This window comes from Podarcis muralis, chromosome 10 (assembly GCF_964188315.1).
Source record: "Podarcis muralis chromosome 10, rPodMur119.hap1.1, whole genome shotgun sequence".
Taxonomy (NCBI): domain Eukaryota; kingdom Metazoa; phylum Chordata; class Lepidosauria; order Squamata; family Lacertidae; genus Podarcis; species Podarcis muralis.
Window position 1 is genome coordinate 31,555,162 of NC_135664.1, and position 24,241 is coordinate 31,579,402.

The following is a 24,241-nucleotide window of genomic DNA, read 5'->3' on the forward strand; positions in this document are numbered from 1 at the left end:
CCTCCAAACAAATCAGGAAGAATGCTCCCTGTTGTATAACTTTGAAAACAAATTGGAATGAATGCTCAAGAAAGGCCAGATAGAATCTAACCTCCATGTAAGCTTTGTGCAAGCAAATCAGGATGAGTGCTCAATAAAGTGATCCTCTGGAAGGTCCCTCAGTCTTTCCCTCCTCTCTCAAAAAGTGTGTCTTACCTCCCAGCATCCAGATCCTTCTACCTCATTTCTTTCTTCTCTGTGTGCCTATTTGGGGACTCGTCTACACTTCTGCTTGTCCTGCCACTTTCCCCCGGGGAAAGCCACTCTTTACTTCTGAATTGGAACAAATGTCAGTTGGGTTTTCTGTGGATTGATGTTTGCTCCGATTCAGCAGTAAAGAGCAGGCTGTCCAGCAGAGCAAACAGGAAACCTCTCAGACCTGTGCTTAAGATCTAAGCTCCTCCTTTTGATCCCGTCCACCATTACATCTAAGGAAGACTGTTTGAAATCGCTTCTTGTGGACGCAAATCCCCAAATTTCACGTGGGGTGGCAATCTTCATAGTGCAGGCTCTGAAACTCAGGGCTACTCTGACAGGGTAGAGTGCCCTAGACCTGGACCTGTTTTAATTCTTTTATTACTTTTAACTCAATGTGCTGAGTCTGTTCTGGGGCCATTTTGTGCTTTATATATATCCGCATATTAGTTTTTGGCGCTGGCTACTATATCTTTGCATTATTGTCTTCGGGTAACTTAAATGTCACTACGCCAGCAAAATCGCCTGAATTTTGCTTGGTTGCTTGTCTCTAGTTTGTCTTTTTTTTTTTCTTTTTTTTTTTGTATTGTCTTATTTTGCTATGGCTGTATGCTAATGCAATAAAGGTTTGATTTACTAGCTGTGGGATGAGCAAAGTGTGGACAAACCCAAGTCTCTCATGCAGGTTGCACTGGCATGTCCTGGAATACAGGGAAATGATTTAGCCTTCCCTCTTAAGTAAAAGGTAAAGGGACCCCTGACCATTTGGTCCAGTCATGACCGACTCTGGGGTTGCGGCGCTCATCTCGCTTTATTGGCCGAGGGAGCCGGCGTACAGCTTCCGGGTCATGTGGCCAGCATAACTAAGCCGCTTCTGGCAAACCAGAGCAGCACACTGAAATGCCGTTTACCTTCCTGCCGGAGCGGTACCTATTTATCTACTTGCACTTTGACGTGCTTTCGAACTGCTAGGTTGGCAGGAGCAGGGACCGAGTAACGGGAGCTCACCCCGTCACGGGGATTCGAACTGCCGACCTTCTGATCGGCAAGCCCTAGGCTCTGTGGTTTAACCCACAGCGCCACCCGTGTCCCTTCCCTCCTACGTAGCAGAGCACAAATGCTAAATTTCTGTATTGTTTGTACGTCCATTAAAAATGCAAGCTAACTGGGCTGTTGTCAACTATGGATTGTCCTTTACCCCTGGCTAACTCAAAATGCAAGGCTATCTATTCAGCAAATACAATACAGTGGTACCTCGGGTTACATATGCTTCAGGTTACATACGCTTCAGGTTACACACTCCTCTAACCTAGAAATAGTGCTTCAGGTTAAGAACTCTGCTTCAGGATAAGAACAAAAATCGGGCTCCAGCGGCGTGGCGGCAGCAGGAGGCCCCATTAGCTAAAGTGGTGCTTCAGGTTAAGAACAGTATCAGGTTAAGAATGGACCTCCGGAATGAATCAAGTACTTAACCCGAGGTACCACTGTAATGCAAATACACACACACAAAAAAGCATTTTGTTATCCAGCTTGTTTGTTCAATTTGTTTTTTTCATTCTTAACTAGCAGCCTTTTTTCAGGATTCAGTTACGTTGCAGCGATCCGCCTTACACATGTATCTACTGCAAACTTTGAGCTGACCAGACCTTTGCACCCTTCCGGGGCCTGAATGTTGTTGCCAGAAGACTGTGCATTTCAAAAGGCCTTGCTCTCTTTAATAATCTCAGCCATTAGCACTCCTTCCACCTCTTTCCCCTCCCCTGCTGATTACACCTGTACACATGTTTACTCCAAAACCACATCAAATCCACAGACATTCTTGCAGGCTGACTGGTTTCTACTGCTCAGAAATCCCCCTATTTCTTGGCTGAGTACCCTGCATTCATGTGACTCCTGCACACTGCAACTCAATGAAATCCTCTGAAACAGCTGCCAATTCACCAAATTTTCCATGAATTAGGTCCTGACACTTCAATGAGAGGAAAGACAATGTCTGAAACCAGGCCAACTCTGGCTGACTGCCTAGTATGTGTCACAGTAATCCTACCAGCTGCCCTTCCACACAGCACTTCATACTTTACAGACCACCAAGCAGATCCCTGAATACTTCAATGCTGTTTGGAGTTGGAGCTGCCAGTATGTTTTCTCAGCCTCTGGCACCCAGTGGCTCCAGGCTGGACCCAGAAAGTTTTTGTGCGTGTTTGTTTTGGTTTGTTTTTATTTTTATGAATGGCTGTAGAAGAGGAGTCTTGACTGAACCGAGGCACAATACTGCAGCCATTCATGAAAACAGCAAAAGGAAAACATTGTACTTTGACTGATTGGATGCAGACCAAAGTTTATAGGAATGTTACTCATTCAGGACTTTTGCTGTCTAAAGGCTGATAACGTCTTTGCCTGCTAGATTATGGCTTGTAATTTAAAAAGTGTGGATTTGTGATCCTGGATAGATTGATTGTACTTCTACAAACTAGTTCAATCTTTTTTCTTTGCCTCGGAGAGGGGGGTGGGATTTTTACGTCTTCCTCGAACCATTTCATTTCTGAAAAAGAGACATGCCGCTAGAAAACTCGATTTTCAGATTTCCACCAAAAGTTTGGTCCGGGGGGGGGGGGGGGAGGGAATACAATTTCTAGATTACTTATGTGTTTCCTAGCTTTCACATGGAAAAACTGTGTGACTCAAAATGAAGCCATTTAAGGCTTAAAACAGGGAAGACATTATTCAACTGAAGAAAATTAATAATTGTTGATATATAACAATGAGAGATCTAACCCATGGTATATAACGTTGTATCATTTAGTTGGTGTTGTATGGCTTTGATCCTGCAGTAATTGCTAAGGCAAATTGGAGAATGGCTGTGAATGAATGAGTGCTCTGTTTAAGAATTCTCCTTTGGCAGGGCTGGAATTTATTCTTCAGTTCTGGAGTGTCTCCTTCCATGATGGCAGTGGATGCTTGTTCCATGTGTTTATTGCCATGTTCTAATTCAGCATTTCCCAAAGTTTCTACTGAGGGCCTATTCAAATATTATGGACCCCACAGAGAGGTGGTTTTTTAAAAAAAATTCCAACTTGCACTACACGCAGGCACTATGATCCTGGAAAGCCGCTCACTATGTAGATATTCCCTGCACATAACTGCCTAGAAAGCAGGAATATGTGCAGCTTGACAGGACATTGAGTTGCATCCAACTAAGCGCTACTCAGAGTAGGCCCATTGAAATCATTGGGCTTGGGATAGTCATGTTCATTAATTTCAGTGCTTCTACTCTGAGTAGGATTAACATTGGCTACGACCCTTATGAACCTTGCTTCTATTTTTAGTTTTCTCACATTTCTGTCCCGCCTTTAGTCTGTCATGGAAATCAAGACAGTATACATGTGGTTCCCAGGCAGCTACCAGTAACCTGGGTGATAGCTCATGCTTGCCAGGGCTGATGGGAGTTGTAGTTTAGTAATATCTGGCAGGTCAAAGGTTCCCCACACCTCTTCTGAATAATTATCCCATTGGTCCAATGGCACAGCTTTCCTGCCTTGTGACAGTACACTTGCTTAATACCAGTAGGTTTACTAATGGACAGAATACAGAAGAACTTAGGCAGCTACCTTTGAGTCAGATCATTGGTCCATCTAGATCAATAGTGTTCACACGGACACTATTGTGTCCAGGGTTTCTCCTAGACCTACCTGGAAATGCTGGAGATCTAACCTAGGACCTTCAGTATGCAGATGCTCTACCACTGAACTATGGTCCTTCAGTAGGGTTTCTTATAACCTAATGGGACGTGAGTGGTGCTGTGGTCTAAACCATTGAGCCTCTTGGGCTTGCTGATCAGAAGGTGGGCAGTTTGAATCCCCGCGCCGGGGTGAGCTCCTGTTTCTTTCCCAGCTCCTGCCAACCTAGCAGTCTGAAAGCATGCCAGTGCAAGTAGATAAATAGATACCACTGTGGTGGGAAGGTAAAGGGCATTTCCATGCGCTCTGGTTTCTGTCACAGCGTTCCATTGCACCAGAAGCGGTTTAGTCATGCTGGCCACATGACCCAGAAAGCTGTCTGTGGACAAATGCCATCTCCCTCAGCCTGAAGCAAGAGGAGCGTTGCAACCCCATAGTTGCCTTTGACTGGACTTAACCGTCCAAGGGTCCTTTCCCTTTCCCTTTTTACCTTATAAACTAGAAAGGATGAGTCCATTTAACTGGTAACAGCCGGCGTGGAACAGGTGAGGCGTATGCTGCAGGAAATAATTTGCTGGGGGAAATGTGAGCTTGAGGAGGGAATTGAAAGAGGAGAAGGAGTTGGCTTGCCAGATCAGAAGTGGGGGCAGCATTCTGTCAAAATGGGCAGGATTTATTCTGTGAAGCTGTGAAGTAATTAAAAAGAAAGTGCCTTTCTGAACTTCTTTACCTCACAGCTGAGTAGGCACAGCCAGATCACACAGATCTGCAAAGGGTGTGATTTTCAGGTGGTCTTCAGCAAGCATTTCATATTTTAAGGAATTTAGCATTGAAGAATGAAAGGAGATGTAAGAATAGATGCTAATGGTCAAGACAGGTGGGTGGCAGACTAGCTTTTAAAGCCAGGATATATGTATACACCTTGTGACCCACCAGGCTAAATGCAGCCTACCTGCCGGGTGTTCTACAACCATGTTTGGTGGCCACAGGCAACAAAACCAAAGGTTTACGGGGGTGCTGTACATAGTATGTGGGCTGCATTTGACTTTGAAAAGTCACAAGTTCTGCTTTATGCTTTAAGAAACAGGCTGGATTTTCAACAGCGCTGGGGAACACTCCAGGCTGACCACATATTCATTTGAACCCAAGTGTGATGGGGAACTCAAAAGTGGGGAGCTAAAATGTTATGATAACGTACCAACGATCCCGGACTGGCAGACAAAGATGGTGGAATATGCTGAGTTGGCGAAATTGACTGGGAAAATTCAAAACCAGCAGGATCAAACATTTCAAAAAGACTAGAAAAAGTTTATAGAGTATTTGAGGGATAATTGTAAACATTTAACAGCACTGACAGGACTGATTTAAAGCTTGATAGTTTACAGAAAGCACGGATTTACAATTAATATAATTTAGTGATTATTGGAATTGACTAGAGACTGAAGAGGGAAAATTGAAATGCAATTTTAAAAAAGATTATAATTTAAGGTAATCATGGGCCGGGAGGGAGGGGAGTCGAGTGCTCATGAGAGTGGAATATAATTCAAAAACTAGAGTGTGCTATATTTGTATAAAATGGAAACTTTAAAAAAAATGATTAAAAAATAAATGAATTGGTAACATGTCTAGAAAGTTGAGCCATGGGTGATTTTGCAAACCTGGCCCTACATTGGTCTCCCATGGACCCTTATGTTCTACTTCAGAGGATATAGACTTTTTGTCTGCAGAGATTTGACTCCTTGCATGATATCTCCTTAATACAGTAAGCTGTGAGTTCATTGTTTTAAGGAATCTCTGCATTCTCCAAAAGGATTGAAACCAGACTCTTCTTATTCAAACCACCATTGTATTTTAGTCCTCTGCTTGGTATAATGAGAAGAAAAATCACCATGAATGCATTAGAAAAACAAGAAACTCTCTCCCTACCTAAGTTTCAGATACACAGACCAATGCAGCAAAATGTCAGTTGGCAGCTGGGATAGCTCAATTGGTAGAGCATGAGATTCAGTTACAACGTTGTGGGTTTGAGCCTCACGTTGGACAAAAGATTCCTGCATTGCAGTGGGTTGGACTAGATGACTCTTGAGGTCCCTCCCAACTCTACAATACAGGGATACTTTGAACAAAAATGATGTACACATATCTGGATGGCCTCAAAAGCAGTTACAGGTACCTCGGGTTACGTACGCTTCAGGTTACATACACTTCAGGTTACAGACTCCGCTAACCCAGAAATAGTGCTTCAGGTTAAGAACTTTGCTTCAGGATGAGAACAGAAATCGTGCTCTGGTGGTGCGGCAGCAGTGGGAGCCCCATTATCTAAAGTGGTGCTTCAGGTTAAGAACGGACCTCCGGAACGAATTAAGTACTTAACCTGAGGTACCACTGTATGGGGGGTGGACTTTGTATAAAGTTACAGTACTGTTATCTCTTTACCTATATTTACTGGAATTCCATGAAGACTAATAGAATTCTGCAAATATCCCTCAACTGTAGTTTTTGTTTACATTATTTTCATGTATGCCATGGGAATGTTATACAAAGTATGTGCAGCTAAATTAGAATAATTGTAGAAAATATGCAAACAATCTCTTGTCTTTCCCAGCTGTATTGTTGTACTGTAAAAGTTAACCTGTTCCTAATGCCCAGACTGGAAATTTATAAGTATATAATACTAATCAAAAAGGATACACATCATATCACACATAATCCTGAAAATTGAGGTTTTTCCACTGTATGTTACATTGGCCTTCACCTACCTGGGATTCTCCAGATGTTTCGAACTACTGTTCCCATGAGCATCATCCAGCACAGCCTGATGGGCTCCACATTGAGGAAGGCTTTGTTACACAGTACAGTCGTACCTTGGAAGTCGAATGGAATCCATTCCGGAAGTCCGTTTGACTTCCAAAACGTTCAAAAACCAAATCGCGGCTTCTGATTGGCTGCAGGAAGCTCCTGCAGCCAACCAGAAGCCACGGAAGCCCCGTTAGACGTTTGGGTTCCAGAAGAACATTTGCAAACCAGAACAATCTGGGTTTGCGGCATTCGGGAGCCAAAACGTCCCAAGTTCCAGGGCGTTCAGGATCCAAGGTACGACTGTATGAGAAAGGGGAGACTTTCCTTTGTCATAAGCCATCTAAATAATATCTTTCTTTACTTTTCTTTGCAGCCACAACAGGTGACCCAGAAGAAGCCAGCTCGGGTAAGTAGGGTGTGTGTGTGTGTGTGTGTGTGTGTGTGTGTGTGTGTATTATTTGCTGTGTGCTAAATTCATATAGCTCCATACATCTGTAATGCTAATCTGACATTGACATGTAATGAACAGAAATACTTGAGGGTAAATAAACAAGAGGATTTTATGCAGATTAAACAAGGACAACATCGCAAACAAGAATCTTATTTCATCAGATGCATGTTAAACTTTTTTTTTTTACTAACATTTCTTTATAGCCAAATGGTGACAAAACAGAAGTTAAAAACCACAAAACAAAATAATAATTATAAAAGAATGAAGCTAAAGCAAATTAAAACAGCCACGGAATAAACCCAACAGCAGTTTAATGATCTAAAGGGGTAGGCAAACTAAGGCCCAAGGGCCGGATCCGGCCCAATCACCTTCTAAATCCAGCCTGCAGGCGGTCCGGGAATCAATGTGTTTTTACATGAGTAGAATGTGTCCCTTTATTTAAAATGCATCTCTGGGTTATTTGTGGGTCGTAGGACGTAGGAATTCGTGTGTGTGTGTGTGTGTGTGTGTGTGTGTGTATATATAAAATCGCCTGCTCCCATGAGGTCTGAGGGACAGTGGACCAGCCCCCTGCTGAAAAAGGTTGCTGACCCCTGATAAACAACAACAAATTTTTAAAACCGAAAGACTAAAATGATATTTAAAGAGGCAAACTGCTGAAAAGTCCCTCTCTCTAGTTGCCACCACCTTCAGCAGGTGCAATTGGAGAAGCGCCTCAGAAGATGACCTTAAGATCTGGGTAGGTATATATGGGAAGATGCTTAGGGCCTAGAAAGAGACTAGCTGTCATTGTAGATTACAGAGCACTGGCATAATATGATCCTTTTAGCCAGTCCCAGTTGACAATCTGGCCAGGCTATTTTGGCCTGACCGAACTTTCTAGGCCATTTTCAAAGGTAGACCCACAGACAACACCTTCTAGCAATGCAGAATTGGCCGATTAAACAGCCATTAACCCCACTTTGTCACACTGTCTTGTTTAAAAGGGTTGTTTTCTCACCTTTTCAATGAATATTTATGGATGAAATGGGAGCTCTAAACCATTTTACGGACTCCAAACACAGAGCCGGAACATGGTAGTTATTACACACTGCTTAACATGGAAAACTACGGTAGACTTTTATATAATATGAGCATAACATCCTTAGTGAGTATAATAGAGGAGACACTGAGGATCAGAAGCTATTTCAGGATCCATGAAAGGATGGGGAAGCTCTTTTCAGGTATTACTAAAAAAAATGGCAGTGTTTTCTTGAGTCCTGAGGCATGACTGGCTCAGGAGTGGAGTGACCGGCTGTGACAGGTGAAGATGGAGAGAAAAGAGGATGACATTCGGATGGGGGCTGAGCCCAGAGAGAAGAGGCTGGGGGGGAACAGATGCTTTCGGCTCCCAGGGCCCTGTTGCCTCAGCTGGGGAAGCAGGAGTCTCATCTCTCTTTCTCTTTGAGACAAAGGAACACAGCCAGGGAATCTGAGAGGGAGTCAGCCCACAGCTAGGGAAGGAGAAACCAAAGTCTGGGGGGGGGGGGGAGACGACTCCTTGGGAGGGGTGCCAAGGGAGATGTAAGTGGGTAGGAGGGGAAGCACTTTGTAGATGTTGGTGTCCAGTACAGCAGTACAGGTGCTTAGCAGGATTAGAAGGAATTACAGTGGTACCTCAGGTTACGTACGCTTCAGGTTACAAACTCTACTAACCCAGAAATAGTACTTCAGGTTAAGAACTTTGCTTCAGGATGAGAACAGAAATCGTGCTCCGGCGGCAGCAGGAGGCCCCATTAGCTAAAGTGGTGCTTCAGGTTAAGGACAGTTTCAGGTTAAGTACGGGCCTCCGGAACGAATTAAGTACTTAACCTGAGGTACCACTGTACACATGACAGACAAGAAAACTAGAAATATCAACAGCCATTGCTTGATTCAGGGATGGTGAGGGACTCAGAGGCCCGAAGTCTAGGAGATCTGCAAGCTTTATAATCTATAAAGATGGTGATGTATCCTGCTGGTCAGCTGCTCACTGGGTCCTGCCCACACCTTCAAACCACAGGAAAAGACTTCTGTAGCACCTGGAAAGGGAGGCTCCCTTAGGAATCTAAGAAGCTGTCTTCCACTGTGTTTGCCAGGCAGCTTTATAGATTACTTCTATATAAGCCCGCTCCTCCTCCAGTTCAAGCTATCAGTAGGGTCTGGGTGGGTTCCAGCATCTTTAACTGGGATCCTGGTGGTCTGCTGATTGCCAGTGCTTCTTTCCACCCACACTCCCAAACAACACATTCTTTGCAATAGCTCACAGGCTTCAACTTGTCACATCTCCTAAAACCAAGCTGCTGGTTTTTGATTTTTTTAAAAAGAAAACCTTATTACTTTAGAAATAATGGAGATAACCTAATTTATGGTTTGGAATCATTTTTCAGCAATGATAGAGTGGTTTTGTTACGAATGCGCTGACCAGCAATTCCCCGCTAGCAGTTCTAGTTAGCGGGTTAATGCTCATTTGAGCATTGAACACAATCAGTATAGCGACTAGCATAGAAATATTGATTTGGCTTTTGACAGGGTTACCAGGTCTCAAGGGCTAACCTAAAATTGGCCTGAAACCTATTCTTGCCTCCTTAGAAGTGAGTCCCACGAGGTCCAGTGGGACTTAGTCCCAAGTAAAGAAGTATAGGGTTGCGGTCTTAACCTGTTCCCAGGTGAAAGTATTAAATCTCAAGGCAAGGAAGCAGAGAGAAGGGAGCAAGCCATGTTGCTGCCACCATCAGCCTTCTTCTAACATTTCCAACATGTTCTTCCACTTCCATTTTCTCTCCTTTTATGGGAGAGAGTAAACTGAAAGGTGGACACCCAAGCTTGTATTATAAATATATTTTGAAAATGCATAGGAAATTGGACAATAATTCCGCAAAGGAGATCAGCTTGAAGGGGGAAGCTTGGGATATCTATTATCTGTCTTTCTCAATATGTACTTTGAGCCTCAGAAAAACTAGCAGCCCTTTTATTGGGGAAGCTGGAATATGCCTGAGAAGGCTGTACAGCCTAAGAAGGATGAGAGTCCTGCCACAGTTCAGTCTCGTGCCTCTATTCCTTACTACTCCCTTTTATTTTACATGACCGAAATCATCTATAAAAGCAAATAGTTCAGGCTCAAAATTAACAAGAGCATGAGCTCATGCAGGCTTCCTAATCTGAGCTGTCTAAGGAAATAATGATAAAATATAAACATAGGGACTACATGGAAGTTCATGGAGGATAATGTAAATCTTATACTACATTCAGAGGAATCACTTCCTTTTCCATCTGTTTCCTTCAAAATAGCCTTGCAGATGGTTTTTCCAGACAGCTTTCTAGATTAAGGTGGAAATCTCCCCACAATGGGATTTGGAAATATTAAGCCCAAGCCTTGTAGTACCAAAGTGTTTAGTTGTAGTGTGGAGCAGCAGCCTTGGTTACTCTAGGCCAGACATGAGAAACATTTTTCAGTCCCAGAGCCATGTTCCCTTGTGAGGAGCTCTCAGAGGGCTGCATGTCATTGCTGGGGGGGACCAAAGGCAAAGAGCGGGCAGAGGAAGGGATGTATCTCACCTTTGTATATACAATAATAGGCTACATTCAAGCCATGTAAAAATGCTAGGTTTCTGTTTGTGCGCACACTATAAACACGAGAGATCATCACAATTCTGGGATACATTCCAGCCGGGCAAAAGCAGCCAGGCAAAAGCACTTGAGGAGTGTTCAGAGCAGGGCCCAGACCAAAACATTTTGGCACCTGAGGCAAACCACAGAATCACACCCCCTACCCAGTTTTACCAGCAGTGGTTTGGAATAATTTTTGCTTATAGCACCAGACTTCTAAACTATTTTTTTTCAATGAATCCAGGGACACTTTTCAACTTCAGTCAAATTCAGTGGATTTTGTCAGAGGACTGATTTGTAAATCCGGGGACTGTCCCTGGGAAACGGGGACGTCTGATAACCTTATTCTAAACACGACCCCAATACAGACCACTCTGTAACTCTCCCCTACAATGCAGCACACAAAAACCCAGTTGTCGTGTTTCACGCCCTCTGGAACAAGAGGTTACCTGCTTTTAGCGTTCCAGTCCTGATACCAAAGATCATTGTGTGAGCTCTGTGTTACCCCCACCCTGCCTTCCCAGTGCACACACAGTAACACACTGTTGCAGTTTCCAGTTGTATTATTTTTATTTATTAATGATCATGCATCTGAAATACTTTATTTTGTCAGAAGTTGAAAGGTATTCTTTTGTGTATGGAACATTTTGTTGTATACTGGTTTAAACTTCTAGATCTGTGTTTTCAATGATGTCCCGTTTAGTTATTTATTTAGTTGTTATTGTTTTAAGAAAATTAAGCTCCTATCTCTATTTTCATCTTGAATAATACCACCAGTTTTCTTTAGAATATTAAGCAAAATACAGAAGAGTCTAAGGTAGTGTCCCCCTCCACCTTTTTACTGCAGTTCTATAAATGTCATTATCTTCCAGCTTTCAAACACACTGCAGGGCAAATCCATTCACTAAATCTTACTTTAGGGACAGATGCTTTCTAGCTTAGAGCCATGAAGACGCTATGTAAAATTCAACGGTATCTTCAGACAGTTAAAGAACCCAGAGGATTTTCCATTTTGCAGCTGAAGAATGCAAGAGCAGGTTACACTGTGAAATGATATTCTCTCAGTATTAATACGGACTCTTAAATCATAAGATATGTGTATGTCCACATGATAGCTGTGAAATGATTTATAACTACAGAGAGAACTCCTGCAGTGAACTTGTTTTAGAAAAGGTTACCAAATCTACATGTAAGCCACCAGTTAAGTTTAAACATATCTTGCAGAAAAGTTAGGTATGCTATGTTTAAAGACAGAATGTTTATTGTGCCCTTTAAGCTACTGCCCTTTGATAGGTCTGTTTGAGGATTAAAAGATATGTAAATTTAACAACGACACAAAATTAGTATTTCTAGTAAAATCTCTTGTACGTTTTTGCTTAAATTGTTAAATAAGCAATAGAGGAAAAACAAGCCAGTTTCCTAATTTGCAAGCAGTTTGCAACAGCTGTATCCTTGGCCAGAGTGTCATATGGGTGATTATATTGTAAAATAATACAAAGGAAATAGTTATTTTTAGGGACGCATCATGAAGATTATCAAAGTGAAACTTTTTTTAAAAAAAAGACAGGACATACTTTATTTTTATCACTTCTGAAGCATAAGAACAATATGCGTGTAAATCTGTCATTTGACCAATTATGTGAAAGGGGGTTTCAAAAACAAAGGTTTTTATAATGGTGGTATTGCAAGATAAAGCACACATAGCCATACAGTTGCCCCCTAAATCTCCTCCCCTTTTTCTGAAGGCTCTAAAGCCGCCTGTCAGTAGCCCAACTGCTGTGGACTTCAGAGATACAAACTCACACATACTTATTAACTCTTTTTACTCATCTCCTATAATTCCTTTCCCTTTTTCCTTTCATAGCTAATCTCCTGGCCTACTTAAATTCTTCAAGGCTGAGGCCTGGTCTGTGGGAATCTTGCCTAACAGCAGCAAGTGTCTATACCAGGCTTCCTCAGCCCTCCAGATGTTTATGGCCTACAACTCCCATGATCCCTAGCTAGCCGGACCAGTGATCAGGGATGATGGGAATTGTAGTCTCAAAACATCTGGAGGGCCAAGGTTGAGGAAGCCTGGTCTATAATCAGTAGCCATGATTAGCCAGAAACTGTTGCCTAGCAATAACTGGATAAGCATATATTTACTTACATTGCTTGGAAAATGCATTTTTAACAACAACACCACCACCACCACCACAAATATTTTAAGCAATGCATGTGAAAAAGCACATACTAAACATTACCCCTGACCTAAGACAAACCAAACAACCTGTTCCCCCAAACACGCAAGAAGAATCTTTCCAGAAAAACCACCCCAACAAAGCCTAAGGCAGAAAAACTCACAATACCTGTCAATATGCCAGAGTCTCTCATCAAATATTTAACTTATTCAAAGAAAGCCATAGCTTATTCTTTCTACACTAAATTTGGCATGAGCTCTCCTCACAACTTCCTCTCCTACACTCCCTCTCTTACACTTAAGTTTCAGGTCAATGAGTGGAGCCATTTTCAATCTATATCCCTTAGAACCTACTGCCACCATTTCTCATTATAAAGGCGGAATACAGTTCAGCTGACTCTCCTTAGCGTAGGGCCACAACTGTGCCCTCTAGAAAGATCAGGCCAGAGACGTATTCTGTGCTTTAGACAAGTCGTTATTTAATCTTACAAGGAAACTGGATTGTTCTTGTGATACAATAAATCCCTGTCTTTCCATTGAAATAATGCCCAATTAAGTCACATCATGAAAGCAAAAATCCACAGTAGTAATTCCGGCAAAGTCAAGCAGTAGACAAAGAAAATAATCAGGCAAACACTGACTGAAGCCCACTTAAACCATGTAGTGACATACAGTGCACCCTGCTTAGTGAGGCATTCTGTAGGATATGTGCCGTCTCAGATGTTGCCATCAGCTGTGCCTTATTTGAACCCTTTTGAGCTATATCACCAGCCCCAGACCTATTTCTCTGATAAAAAACATTCTGAACATTCCTCAAGGAATTTATAGTCGTACTTGCTGAACTCTTCATTCATGTAATCAAAGGGGAGGTCAAGGGAAAACCAGGAAAATTTGCGCGCTCTCTCCCTCTCTGTATCCAATTCAGACATTGCGCCCACTGAAGAATGTGCTTGTTAAACCCCTTGTATAGCTGGGACTTCATTTTTCTTTGTGAAGTGGGCTGCGATGTATATGGCTGTGAGCTGTTCAGTGCTTGGAACCCTCCTTGACTGGCGCTCATAAAAATGTCACTATGCACTTCCACTTTGAAAGGCTCTTTTATCTTACCTTCCTGAAGCCCCCTTTCCAAAGGGTAAGCACGCTTGACCAGGAAGCAGCAGCTTGGCCTTCCCACATAGCTAGGTCTTAATGAGGTGTGCACAGCTCTTGGCTTTCGACTTTCAATCTCTTTCGTGTAACTTCAAAGCTGCTGTTTTCACATTTGACGAGAGGCCTACAGCTAGTGTTTTGGCTGGTATACATGTCTCTTTGCTCTCTCGCATACGCAACGCAGCAGAGTTGATCGTAGCCATGTGTACAGTGGTACCTCGCTTTACAAACTTAATCCGTTTCTGAAGTCCGTTTTTAAACCAAATCCATTCTTAAACCGAGGCGCACTTTCCCTAATGAGGCCTCCCGCCGGCGGTGCCCTTCCACCTTTTGGATTTCATTCATAGACCGAGGTAGAGTTTGCAAACCAGAACACTACCGGTTTTGCGGAGTTCATAAACCGAATAGTTCATAAATAGGATTGTTCGTAAAGCGAGGTACCACTGTACTTGGAAGTTCAACATTCTTACTCTTGTTTAATTGTACATAGGATTGTAACCTTCCTTGTTTACCTTTGTTCTCATGCACCCTTCTGGGAGGGAAAAGGAGAAGAATCTGCTGCCACCACTGTGCCCTGATCTTCTCATTTGTGCCTGGCCCTCATCCATAACAGATATCTATGCAAAGATGTCATTTGTTATCCAACCAACAGCTTCCTTGAGGAACAAAACCTTCTTTGCAAAGAAGGTTGCAGCAGCTAAAGACCAAATGGATGACAGCCATCTTTAAATATCTGAAGGGCTGCCATGTGGAAGCTGAATATCTGAAGGGCTGCCATGTGTTCCACCTCTCCCGCTCTATGATTCTGTGACTAATGGGGAATGGGCTCAATGGCAGCTTCTCCTTTCCCTGCCAGACAAGAGTATGATATAAACAAAGTTCTAATTCATGTGTACATTTACATGGATGTAAGCCACTGAATTCAATTGGACTTCCTAACGTGCACAGGATTGGACTGTAGCTAAAATTTTGTTGCTCTTTCTCTTTCCCTTTCTAGTACAGTGGTACCTCAGGTTACATACGCTTCAGGTTACAGACTCCGCTAACCCAGAAATAGTGCTTCAGGTTAAGAACTTTCCTTTAGGATGAGAACAGAAATTGTGCTCCGGCGGCAGCGGGAGGCCCCATTAGCTAAAGTGCTCCTTCAGGTTAAGAACAGTTTCAGGTTAAGAACAGACCTCCGGAACGAATTAAGTACTTAACCTGAGGTACCACTGTACTGAGGTACCACTGAACCATTTCTAGTTCCCTCCAACCAGGAAGACATATTTCCTGTTTATAGGAACAGAAGAATTTGCTTCATACCAAGTTAGGCCTCTGGTCCATCTGGCAACAGGCAGTGCCTCTCTAGGGTCTCTGGCACATTTCTACCTAGAAATGTTTCCGCTCACTTCCTGCTTTAGGCCAGTCACCTATTCCCAGCATAGCCCACCTGTGAAGATACTGGAGGAGGTATAAAGGAGCTGCAAAAAGTTCTTGTGCCACAGGCAGCAAATTTTAGTTCCTGAACCACGTTTTTTCTGTGCACCCCCTCAATTAGTACAGCTAACTCCCAGATAGTTTGCACAGGGAATGTATTCCAAAGATGAGTTATCTAGGTCTATAGCCACTTGTGATGGGAGACTATCCTGATTTAAAAAAATAAAAAATTATGTTTACAGGTAAAAGAGTATGGAAAAACATAGAGTCAATCACTATTCCCCTGCCTCAAAAAAAATACCTGCCCCCACTTTCTGCCTCAACAGCAAAACCATTGAAATAACTAACAGGATGTTGTAGAATAAATTCCCTTACATTTTAAATGTTGTAGAATAATTTTTATTTTATTAATAAGAATTTGTCTTACCAATATCGTTGTATTTTATACCACTCATTTATAAAATAACTTTTAAACATAGTAGGCCAACTATATTTAAGTAAGTTCTGCTTGATTTGCATTGACGCTGAGTCCCTGACAATGAATCTTTCTGCCTCTTAAAAGAAATCCAAGGCTGTAAGACCGTACCCACTTACCTTGGAGTAAGCCCTATTAAACATAAAATGTGTACTTCTGGGTAGAAATACATATTATGTAGTAGCATCTGATCTCAGATTAACCTATATGTAAACAAATTGGACTTTGCTGTCCAAGAAACAAGAGGGGGAAACTACAGAGATTCTAAAGACTAGAAAAATGGAGAGAAACAGGAAATAAAAGTGCATGAAAGGGGAGGAGGAAACAGCAGCTCTTAGGAAACCAGGGATTCCTATATCCTGGTGTCCAAGCAACTCATTTGTCTGTCACAGCTCTGACTTCAATCATTGGTTAAAATCATGGAAATGTGGGTGCAGCCTGGCTGGCTCATCCCACAGAATCACTGAGACATTGCCTGCTCATTTTGCTTGACAGCTTTCCTTCTAGGACGACTAGGGTTTGTTTTGTTTTGTTTTGTTTGTAATGAAAGCTCAGTCTGGGGATTGTATCCAATACTAGTTCTACACAAAGTAAAACATTGGAATTAATGGCCATGACTAACTAAAGTCCATTGATTTTGGATGCATCTAGCATGGGCTCAGGTGCAATTGCCTCAACGGCATCACTATAATCTGGCCATGATGACAGGTCCATTTCAGTGGATGAAACAGCCACTGAGAATGTTTTCTAAGCAAATCTTTGTATAGTCAGAAAACCCTGGGATTCAGAGGTATCGGTATGAAATTTATTTGCCTTTTATGTTGCTATTGATGATGCAGTAAGCAAATGCTTGTCACTGAAGTAAGTGGATCATGTCTCCTGTTTGAAGAGGCACCGTGTAAATATTTTCATACCCACCTACAATCACACTGCTTTGCTGAGGAATACAGATAAATTATTCCCAGATACACAGCACCTCTTGGAGCACATAGGACCCAGGGCAGAAGAGTTATCTGCAGGTGCCAGTTTCCACACATGGATTGCCCATGCTGGATTTGAAATTGTACACATTCTAGCTTTCATATCTCAGTTTCTAACACTGCTCATACTTTTTACAAGTGTCATGGGTGTAGGGACGAAATGGCTGCCATGAACAGCAAAAAAAGGGATGGCGATGGTACTCTGTACCAGTGAGTATCATCACAAAAAAAACTGATTAGATGAATGGAGTCACCGAGTCTTTTAATGGCCCAGTGACTTTTAGCACTGTCACAACAGATCAGAGGATGAAGCCTGAAATTCCCAGTGCTCAAACTAGGATAGACGACAGACAACACTGTGATCTTACTCCCAGAACTGGCACAGCAGATTCCTGCCATCCATTGCAGCATTTTACATACTGCACACAAGGTGCAGTAAGCAGGTAGGGCCAGCAACAACCACAACTGGGACCCCTCAAGCCTCCTTAGAATGGCAGATAAATGTCTGTTTTGTATGTTTCCTTTATTTGGAGGTGTTTAATAGCAAATGAGCCATACCTGGGTGACTTCCCTCTGTCATTTGGGAAGCAAAGGATGCCAAATTTTACTTATGATGCCAGAAACCGGCAGAATCATACAATAGAGCTGCCTGGCAACTTCCTTTGTGAAGACTGCAAGGGATGCACCATAGTAACTTGCTTTAAGATATGAGTAGTGTTAGGTGGGATTATGGGCCAGGCCAGGCAAGGAGCACACTCTGTCTCGCCATTTTGGACAAGTCACTGTCTTTCAGCCTGAACTATAAAACAGGGTTGATGCGAGAGAGAGAAAACGTGACAATGAAATATTTGTAATGTATCTCCACCATTCTGCACAGGCTGGGGAAGGAGTTTTGACAGTAAACAATTACTAGCAGGGGGCTGTGTAAAATTTACCTCAGCAGCAGCAGCAGCAGCTGAGGTATGGTTGCACAGTGGAGGAATAGGATGATGGTTGGAAATGAGTTATTTTGATAAATGGAACTGAATTTGTGTGATATGTTACTGCCATTTTTGTGATTTAAATATTACAGTGGTACTTCAGGTTACAGACACTTTAGGTTACGTGTTTTCAGGTTGCGCAGAAGCGCTGAATTGCACAGACGTGGTGCTGCGGGTTTCAAACGTGCCTCCCGCACGGATCACGTTCGCAACCCGAGGTTCCACTGTAATTGAAAAGATAAGGTCAGGGGTTAGCCGACACTTGGCTTCTCTCTCTTTCGTCTGCCCGTGGCTTTGATCACGCTACATCTTTCTTTGTGCTTCATTCTCCAGAGACTATCTCAGGGTCATGGCCTGTTTCCTAGTCAAGAGGTATAAACCTACTGGCTTAAATATTTGAGGCCCACAGTTTTAGCAGGGGGGGGGCTTTCCCCCCCCCCTTCATGCTTTCCCCATTTCCCACATAACCCAGAGCAGACTAAACAAAACCAGTGTGAAATCTCATGGCTTGATGCTGCTATGGTTATATTTTTTAAGCTGTCATCCATTCATTTGTACTTGTGTTTATTCCCTGGATTTACAGCTTTTTCAAGCCTTTTTTGGGGTTGGATGTTTGAAACCTTTTGAGAGAGAGGGAGGGGGGGAAAAGGGATTGCAGTAAGCAGTGGCCTATGATTAAAGCCTCGCGTTGTTTCTTTCCCCCTGCATGCTGCTCTTGTGCAGTAGTGTCACACATGGTAGCATTTAGGATCCCCTTCACAGCTGAAGTGTTTCAAACACTAATGAATGGAAGTTTGGTCACATAATGCAGACAAGCTGTAAGGCATGCTTTGCTGAATGGTGTGCGGCAGTGGCCTGGGAAAGGAAGAGAGTTATAAATTGTGTCAGTTAGCCACCCAGACAAAATGAAGCCATGTGGAAAATCAAATCTATTAAAGTATGAAGACTGTTATAAGCTGGTCATTCTTAAAAGGTCTCAGTTTGCTGTACGGGTAAATGTTTACCTATTCGCCCTAGATCTTTTTCACATGCTGTCTTACAAGATGATGTGCAGCATTTGATAAAAATCAACTTCTCGCTCACAGGCCCCCTTTTATCAGCAATGTTTATTGTCTCCATTTTACCACCCATATCCTGAAAGGTACTGCTGCACATTAATTGAATAAGGAGTGTAAAAAGGATGGCGAAGTACAGCAAGGTCAGGAGATGGCCCCTACATATTTTAAGACCAAAGGGAAGGGGAGGACTCCGGCTGCTGAGAGAGAGAGAGAGAGAGAGAGAGAGAGAGAGAGAAAGAAAGAAAGAAAAATGAAGCTGTGTCGGGTTTTTGTTTTGTGTGGTTAACGCAGATTTTAGACATTGACTTTCAAAACAATGTTGTCTTTAACACTCATTTTCGGCTTCAGATGGAGTGCCGTAGTGGCACTTGGTTTAACAAAATCTCAATAATGGCTGAGTGGGACTATTGTGGTGTAGTGTATAGTGTGATAGGTTAGGATGTGGGAGGCCAAAGTTCAATTCCGCACTCAGCTGTAAAGCGTGTTGGGTGGCCTTGCTCAGGTTTCCATTTCGAAGCCTAACCTGCTTCTCAGGATTGTTGGCTGGGTGGATAAATGAGATAAGCAACTATAAAGTACAGTTGTGCACTGAAAAGTCTTGGAGACAGGACGGATAACAAAAGAACCATTCACATTAGATTCACAGCCTTTAGAAGAAGCACTTGCCTTCTCCCCCATCTGAAAGCTGGAATAGTTTGCATTTCTTGCCATCTATTTTCCTCCATGCAGTTGTTTAAAGGCACATGCAATGCCTCCAATCACAGACAAAGTACCATACGAAGGCATGTCCCCCTGGCACACTTTGGTGTGATTCCCACAGTTGTAGTATTACTTGGAGTATTTGCCACATTTAAAAAAATAAAAATCGCTACAGGGTATACCAATAGTTTCTCATGGGATGTGGCTGTTGTTTTATAAACAGTGTATATTTCACTGAAAGGTACTTTTAGGTTACTTTTTAGCCCCAAATCGTCACAAGGTGGCTTCCGACATATAAAAATACAATGTACACCATCAAAACATCTAAAATACTAGCACAAAAACTGTAAGAACATCTGTAGGACACCACAGCAATGAAAGAACAATAAGAACAGCACTCAACCCAATATAATATCATTAAAATCAGGTCAAATAATTGAATCCCATTCAGCACCAATTCAAACAGAACCATGATATATATAAGGGGTCAGCAACCTTTTTCAACAGGGGGCCGGTCCACTGTCCTTCAGACATTGTGGGGGTCCGGACTATATTGGGGGGGGGGGGATGAACGAATTCCTATGCCCCACAAATAACCCAGAGATGCATTTTAAATAAAAGGACACATTCTACTTATGTAAAAACATGCTGATTCCTGGACCGTCTGCGGGCCGGACTGAGAAGGGGATTGGGCTGCATCCGCCCCCAGGCCTTAGTTTGCCTACCCATGATATATATTCTAGAAGGGAAAGAAACTTGGAATTAGTAGATATTTGATGCCTGTTTGAAGACCTGCAGAGATTAAGCCATTTGCACCTTGTTTGGAATTGAATTCCACCAATGGCTCTCCTGCTGAGAATGCCCTCCTCTCCCTCATGTAAATGGACTCTGTTGACTAGTTTTGAACCTAGAAGCATCACTAATTCGCCATTTTGGTTGCACATTTCAGGAACAGACTGAAGAGACATCCTCACAGGAATCTGCAGAAGATGATTAGAAGACCACACATTGCAATTTCTACCTCATCAGCAGTTGGGTCTTTTGAAGGGAGAAGACACTGCCGTGACCACTTGCTTCTGTTGCCACAACCTTTCCACTTTGGCCTGAGGGGGGACGGGGAGGGGGGGGAATCACATAACCTTAAAAAGGACTTATTAATCACCTTTGTTGTAATCCCTTCACTGCCCTGGTTTTAGTGAAACTGCTGTAACACAGGGGGACACCGATAATGATGCAACATTTAATTTACTGTTTTCTCTTTTATTTTGCTTTAACCTACTAATAGTTTGTTTGAGCTGCTAAGTAAGGGTGAATGGGTCAGTAAATCTCTGAACCGGGTTTTAAGTCATTCACTGCACTGCATATAAATAAGACTTTTGTAAAATATTAATTATAACGGGCATTCAAATAAGAAGGCCTTGGTGTCTGACACCAGTCCTTACAACACCTCTGACAACCCACTCCCCTAGCTTAGTAATTTCCCTGTTTAGAACACCAAAGATAAGGATTAGATACTACTCTTTTTATAGCCTTGTTCTAGATTTGTGCTTGATTGATTGATATTTTTTTTTAACATTACTGGTATTTCAAGATACATTGATGGCTGATATTTTTTCACTTAATTCAGCTGATATTCAGGAAAGAAAGCCACAAGAAAAAAGGTACTTTTACTTTGCGAAAGGGAAAAAAAACAGACAAAGATACATTGTATATTCACTAATACACATATATCTGCAGAAGTAGTACTAAACAGAACTCAACAACGCACCTCTGTGGGAACACATTGACGTCTCTTCAGGTAGACTACGCTTTCTGGGAAGCCTCTGTTGCTTACAGACGGTTGACAGCAGACCCTCTCTCACAACAGACATTTAACAGCTGAAATTTGAATTTAAAACAATACCTCAGAATTGTTCTGAATCATGGTCATAAACTGGAACCGAGGGCAAGGAGTCAAATTCTTCGTTTGACTTAACTCACTACTGTCGGTCCCGTTCTATTGTCTCTAAACAAATGGATCTCTGTTCTTAAATCACACATCTCAATGCAAGAGCCAACACCGTGTACCTCAAGTGAGCTTGTTATTACTTTTCAGCAATATACCTTGACATAGGATGGTTTGCTGGGCAGCTTTAACCCAGTTACATGTCTCCACCTTTTTCACTCAAAGCAGCACTTTTTAGCCACAAATGCAATATTACCCCACTTTTCAATACTACCTCTGATACGTACCATTAACTCAACAGTCATATAAACATTTGCTGCTATAATCATGCAATGCAGGTTATTATTATTGGGTAGGTAAACATTAATTTCTGCATTTCCCCCTTATTTCTACTTTTGTCACCTAATTTCAGCCAAGGAGACGATACTTTTAGTGTTTTTCAGCATAACCATGTAATTTTCCCCCTTTTTATGCCTTTACTCTGCTAAATTTCTATGTAATGTACCATTAACTTGAATATATTTTTGTACCGAATTGCTCATAAGGTTTGTAAGGATAATTTTCTTCGATAACACTACATGACAGGAAAAAAATAATAATTAACCGCAATGTTTAAATATTACTGTCCAAGTTTGTACCTCAAATAATTTTTTTTAAGGAAATGGACTAGTTGATTGACAAAGACCTACCTCCAGACTATAAATGGAATGAACTTGTTGTTTCTTTCAGCATTAGTTTTTGGGAAGATTGAAACATTTAGGACTGCAACAAATCCCTGATCAAAACTATTTTTTTGTAAATGAACTTTGTGGGAAATGAATGCATTAATTACTTTCCTATTAAAAACAACCCTTCAAAGAAACTTGAATCTTTGTAGGTGGGAGGCAACAAGCTCAGCTTTTTGCATAATGCAATCACGAATATGTGCGTGTGTTTTAAAAAACTAGTAGATTGTATGCGAATACTTTTCAAGTATTTTCCATGTATTTTTCACAAATGTGATTTTTTAAAAAAATAATATGTGTCAACCAGATTTATTTTAAATGCTTCTTATGTAGAGTTTGTTTAATACTTCTTTCTCTTTCTCCTTATCCCTTTCTACGTCTCTCACACAGCCTGCTTGTTAACATGGTTTTACTATTTGGGCCAGGGGTAGTTTCTCAGGAAGGCTTTCTTCAGTATGACTCAAGTACTTAGCCAAATGCAACTAAGGAAAGCTACTTCCTGGCTGCCTCACAATAGAGAACATTAAGACACAAGCGCCTCACTAAGGAACAAGAGTACTTACTGCTGTGGATCACCAAGGATGGAATTAGCGGCAGGGTAGGGGTGGAATTGGCATCCTTGCGTTACCAAGCTGCCTTATGGGCCCTAAGTCATGTCTATTCAAGCTGTTGCCCGGGATCAAAAGCACAGTGACTGTGCATGGAGGCATTTTAGCCCCTTGAAAAGCCCTTCACCTTTTCCAAAAAGATTGCAAGGTGCTCTGGAGCAGCACCCCATGAGGCACAGTGGGTTACTGTTTGAAGAAATTACCTAATTAATAGGGAGACTGGGGCAGGACTTGATAACATGCTCTATGACCTCTGTCATGGAGTTTTCAGATGCACACAGGCCACACTCCAAAACTCTTGTAAGTGTCCAAGGTGCACACGTAATCCATTCAGGGGGGGAGAATTTCTCTTCAGTTTTAGAGAGTGTTCTGAACACAAAAACGGGAAATCCCCGTGGAGAAATGCATTTGAGAGACTCGTTGGAGGGAATTAGGTAGCCCTTGGCAGCGTGGTATATTCCCTGTTCTGGGGCATCTGGATTGGTGTAACAGCATGAGACGAAACAAATGTTATCCGTACATGTGGGTCAGATATCAAACTCCAAGGGTCTTTACAGCTCTGATGAAATTAAATCTTATATTTTCTGTAATATTGTAGAACAATCAAAATACATTACTACCTCTCAGGGTCTTCTATACCTCATTTTTCAGACTGAAAAAAAAAATGCTTGTGACCACTGAAACAGAAAGATCATCATAAAAATTTATATATATATAGTTTATTTTTGTGGGAGATAAATTTTATAGGACTGTTCTTTGCTGTCATTGGTCACAGCTAAATAAGACTGGACATTAACCTTTCTGCCGTTTCTGCAAGGGGGATGGTGCTTGCAGAAGAAAAGTATCAAGATGTATAACTACAGTTTACTTTTTCCTGTTTTCCTTGCCTGTCTCCTAACTCTTCGCTTTGTTATTCATATAGAGTTTCTGACTACGACTGTACTTTGAATTGCTTGCTTGTTGAACATGTTCTTTTAATGGATTATCACCGTCTGTTCAGCACAATAAACATAATAGCCGCTGTAATCCCCATGTTGTTTGATTCCTAGCGTTTTGTCACAGCTCCATGAAATAAGCAATAAACTTTGGTCCCCGTGAACCAAGTTTGTAAAAAAAAAAGATAAAAGAATGCATGCCAGTTATCTTTGTTCAAGCAACATGGGTCATACATGAACGATTCATATCAAAATATTCCTAGGAGATATAGCCATACTATGGTGAGCTTTAAAAAGTATA

At 42.0% G+C, this 24,241-nt stretch overlaps 1 protein-coding gene across 3 annotated transcripts in view; it reads left to right on the plus strand.

The window, feature by feature from the left end:
- Positions 1-24,031, plus strand: part of HMGA2 (high mobility group AT-hook 2) — a 132,568-nt gene extending 108,537 nt beyond the window's left edge. For all 3 annotated transcript variants that reach the window (XM_077934688.1, XM_028747339.2, XM_028747340.2), the window contains 2 exons: positions 7,084-7,116; positions 20,677-24,031. In XM_077934688.1, coding sequence (XP_077790814.1) covers positions 7,084-7,116; positions 20,677-20,687 — 44 coding nt within the window. In that variant the 3' untranslated portion in view covers positions 20,688-24,031. The remainder of the gene's footprint in view (positions 1-7,083; positions 7,117-20,676) is intronic.
- The last annotated feature ends 210 nt before the right edge of the window (positions 24,032-24,241 follow it).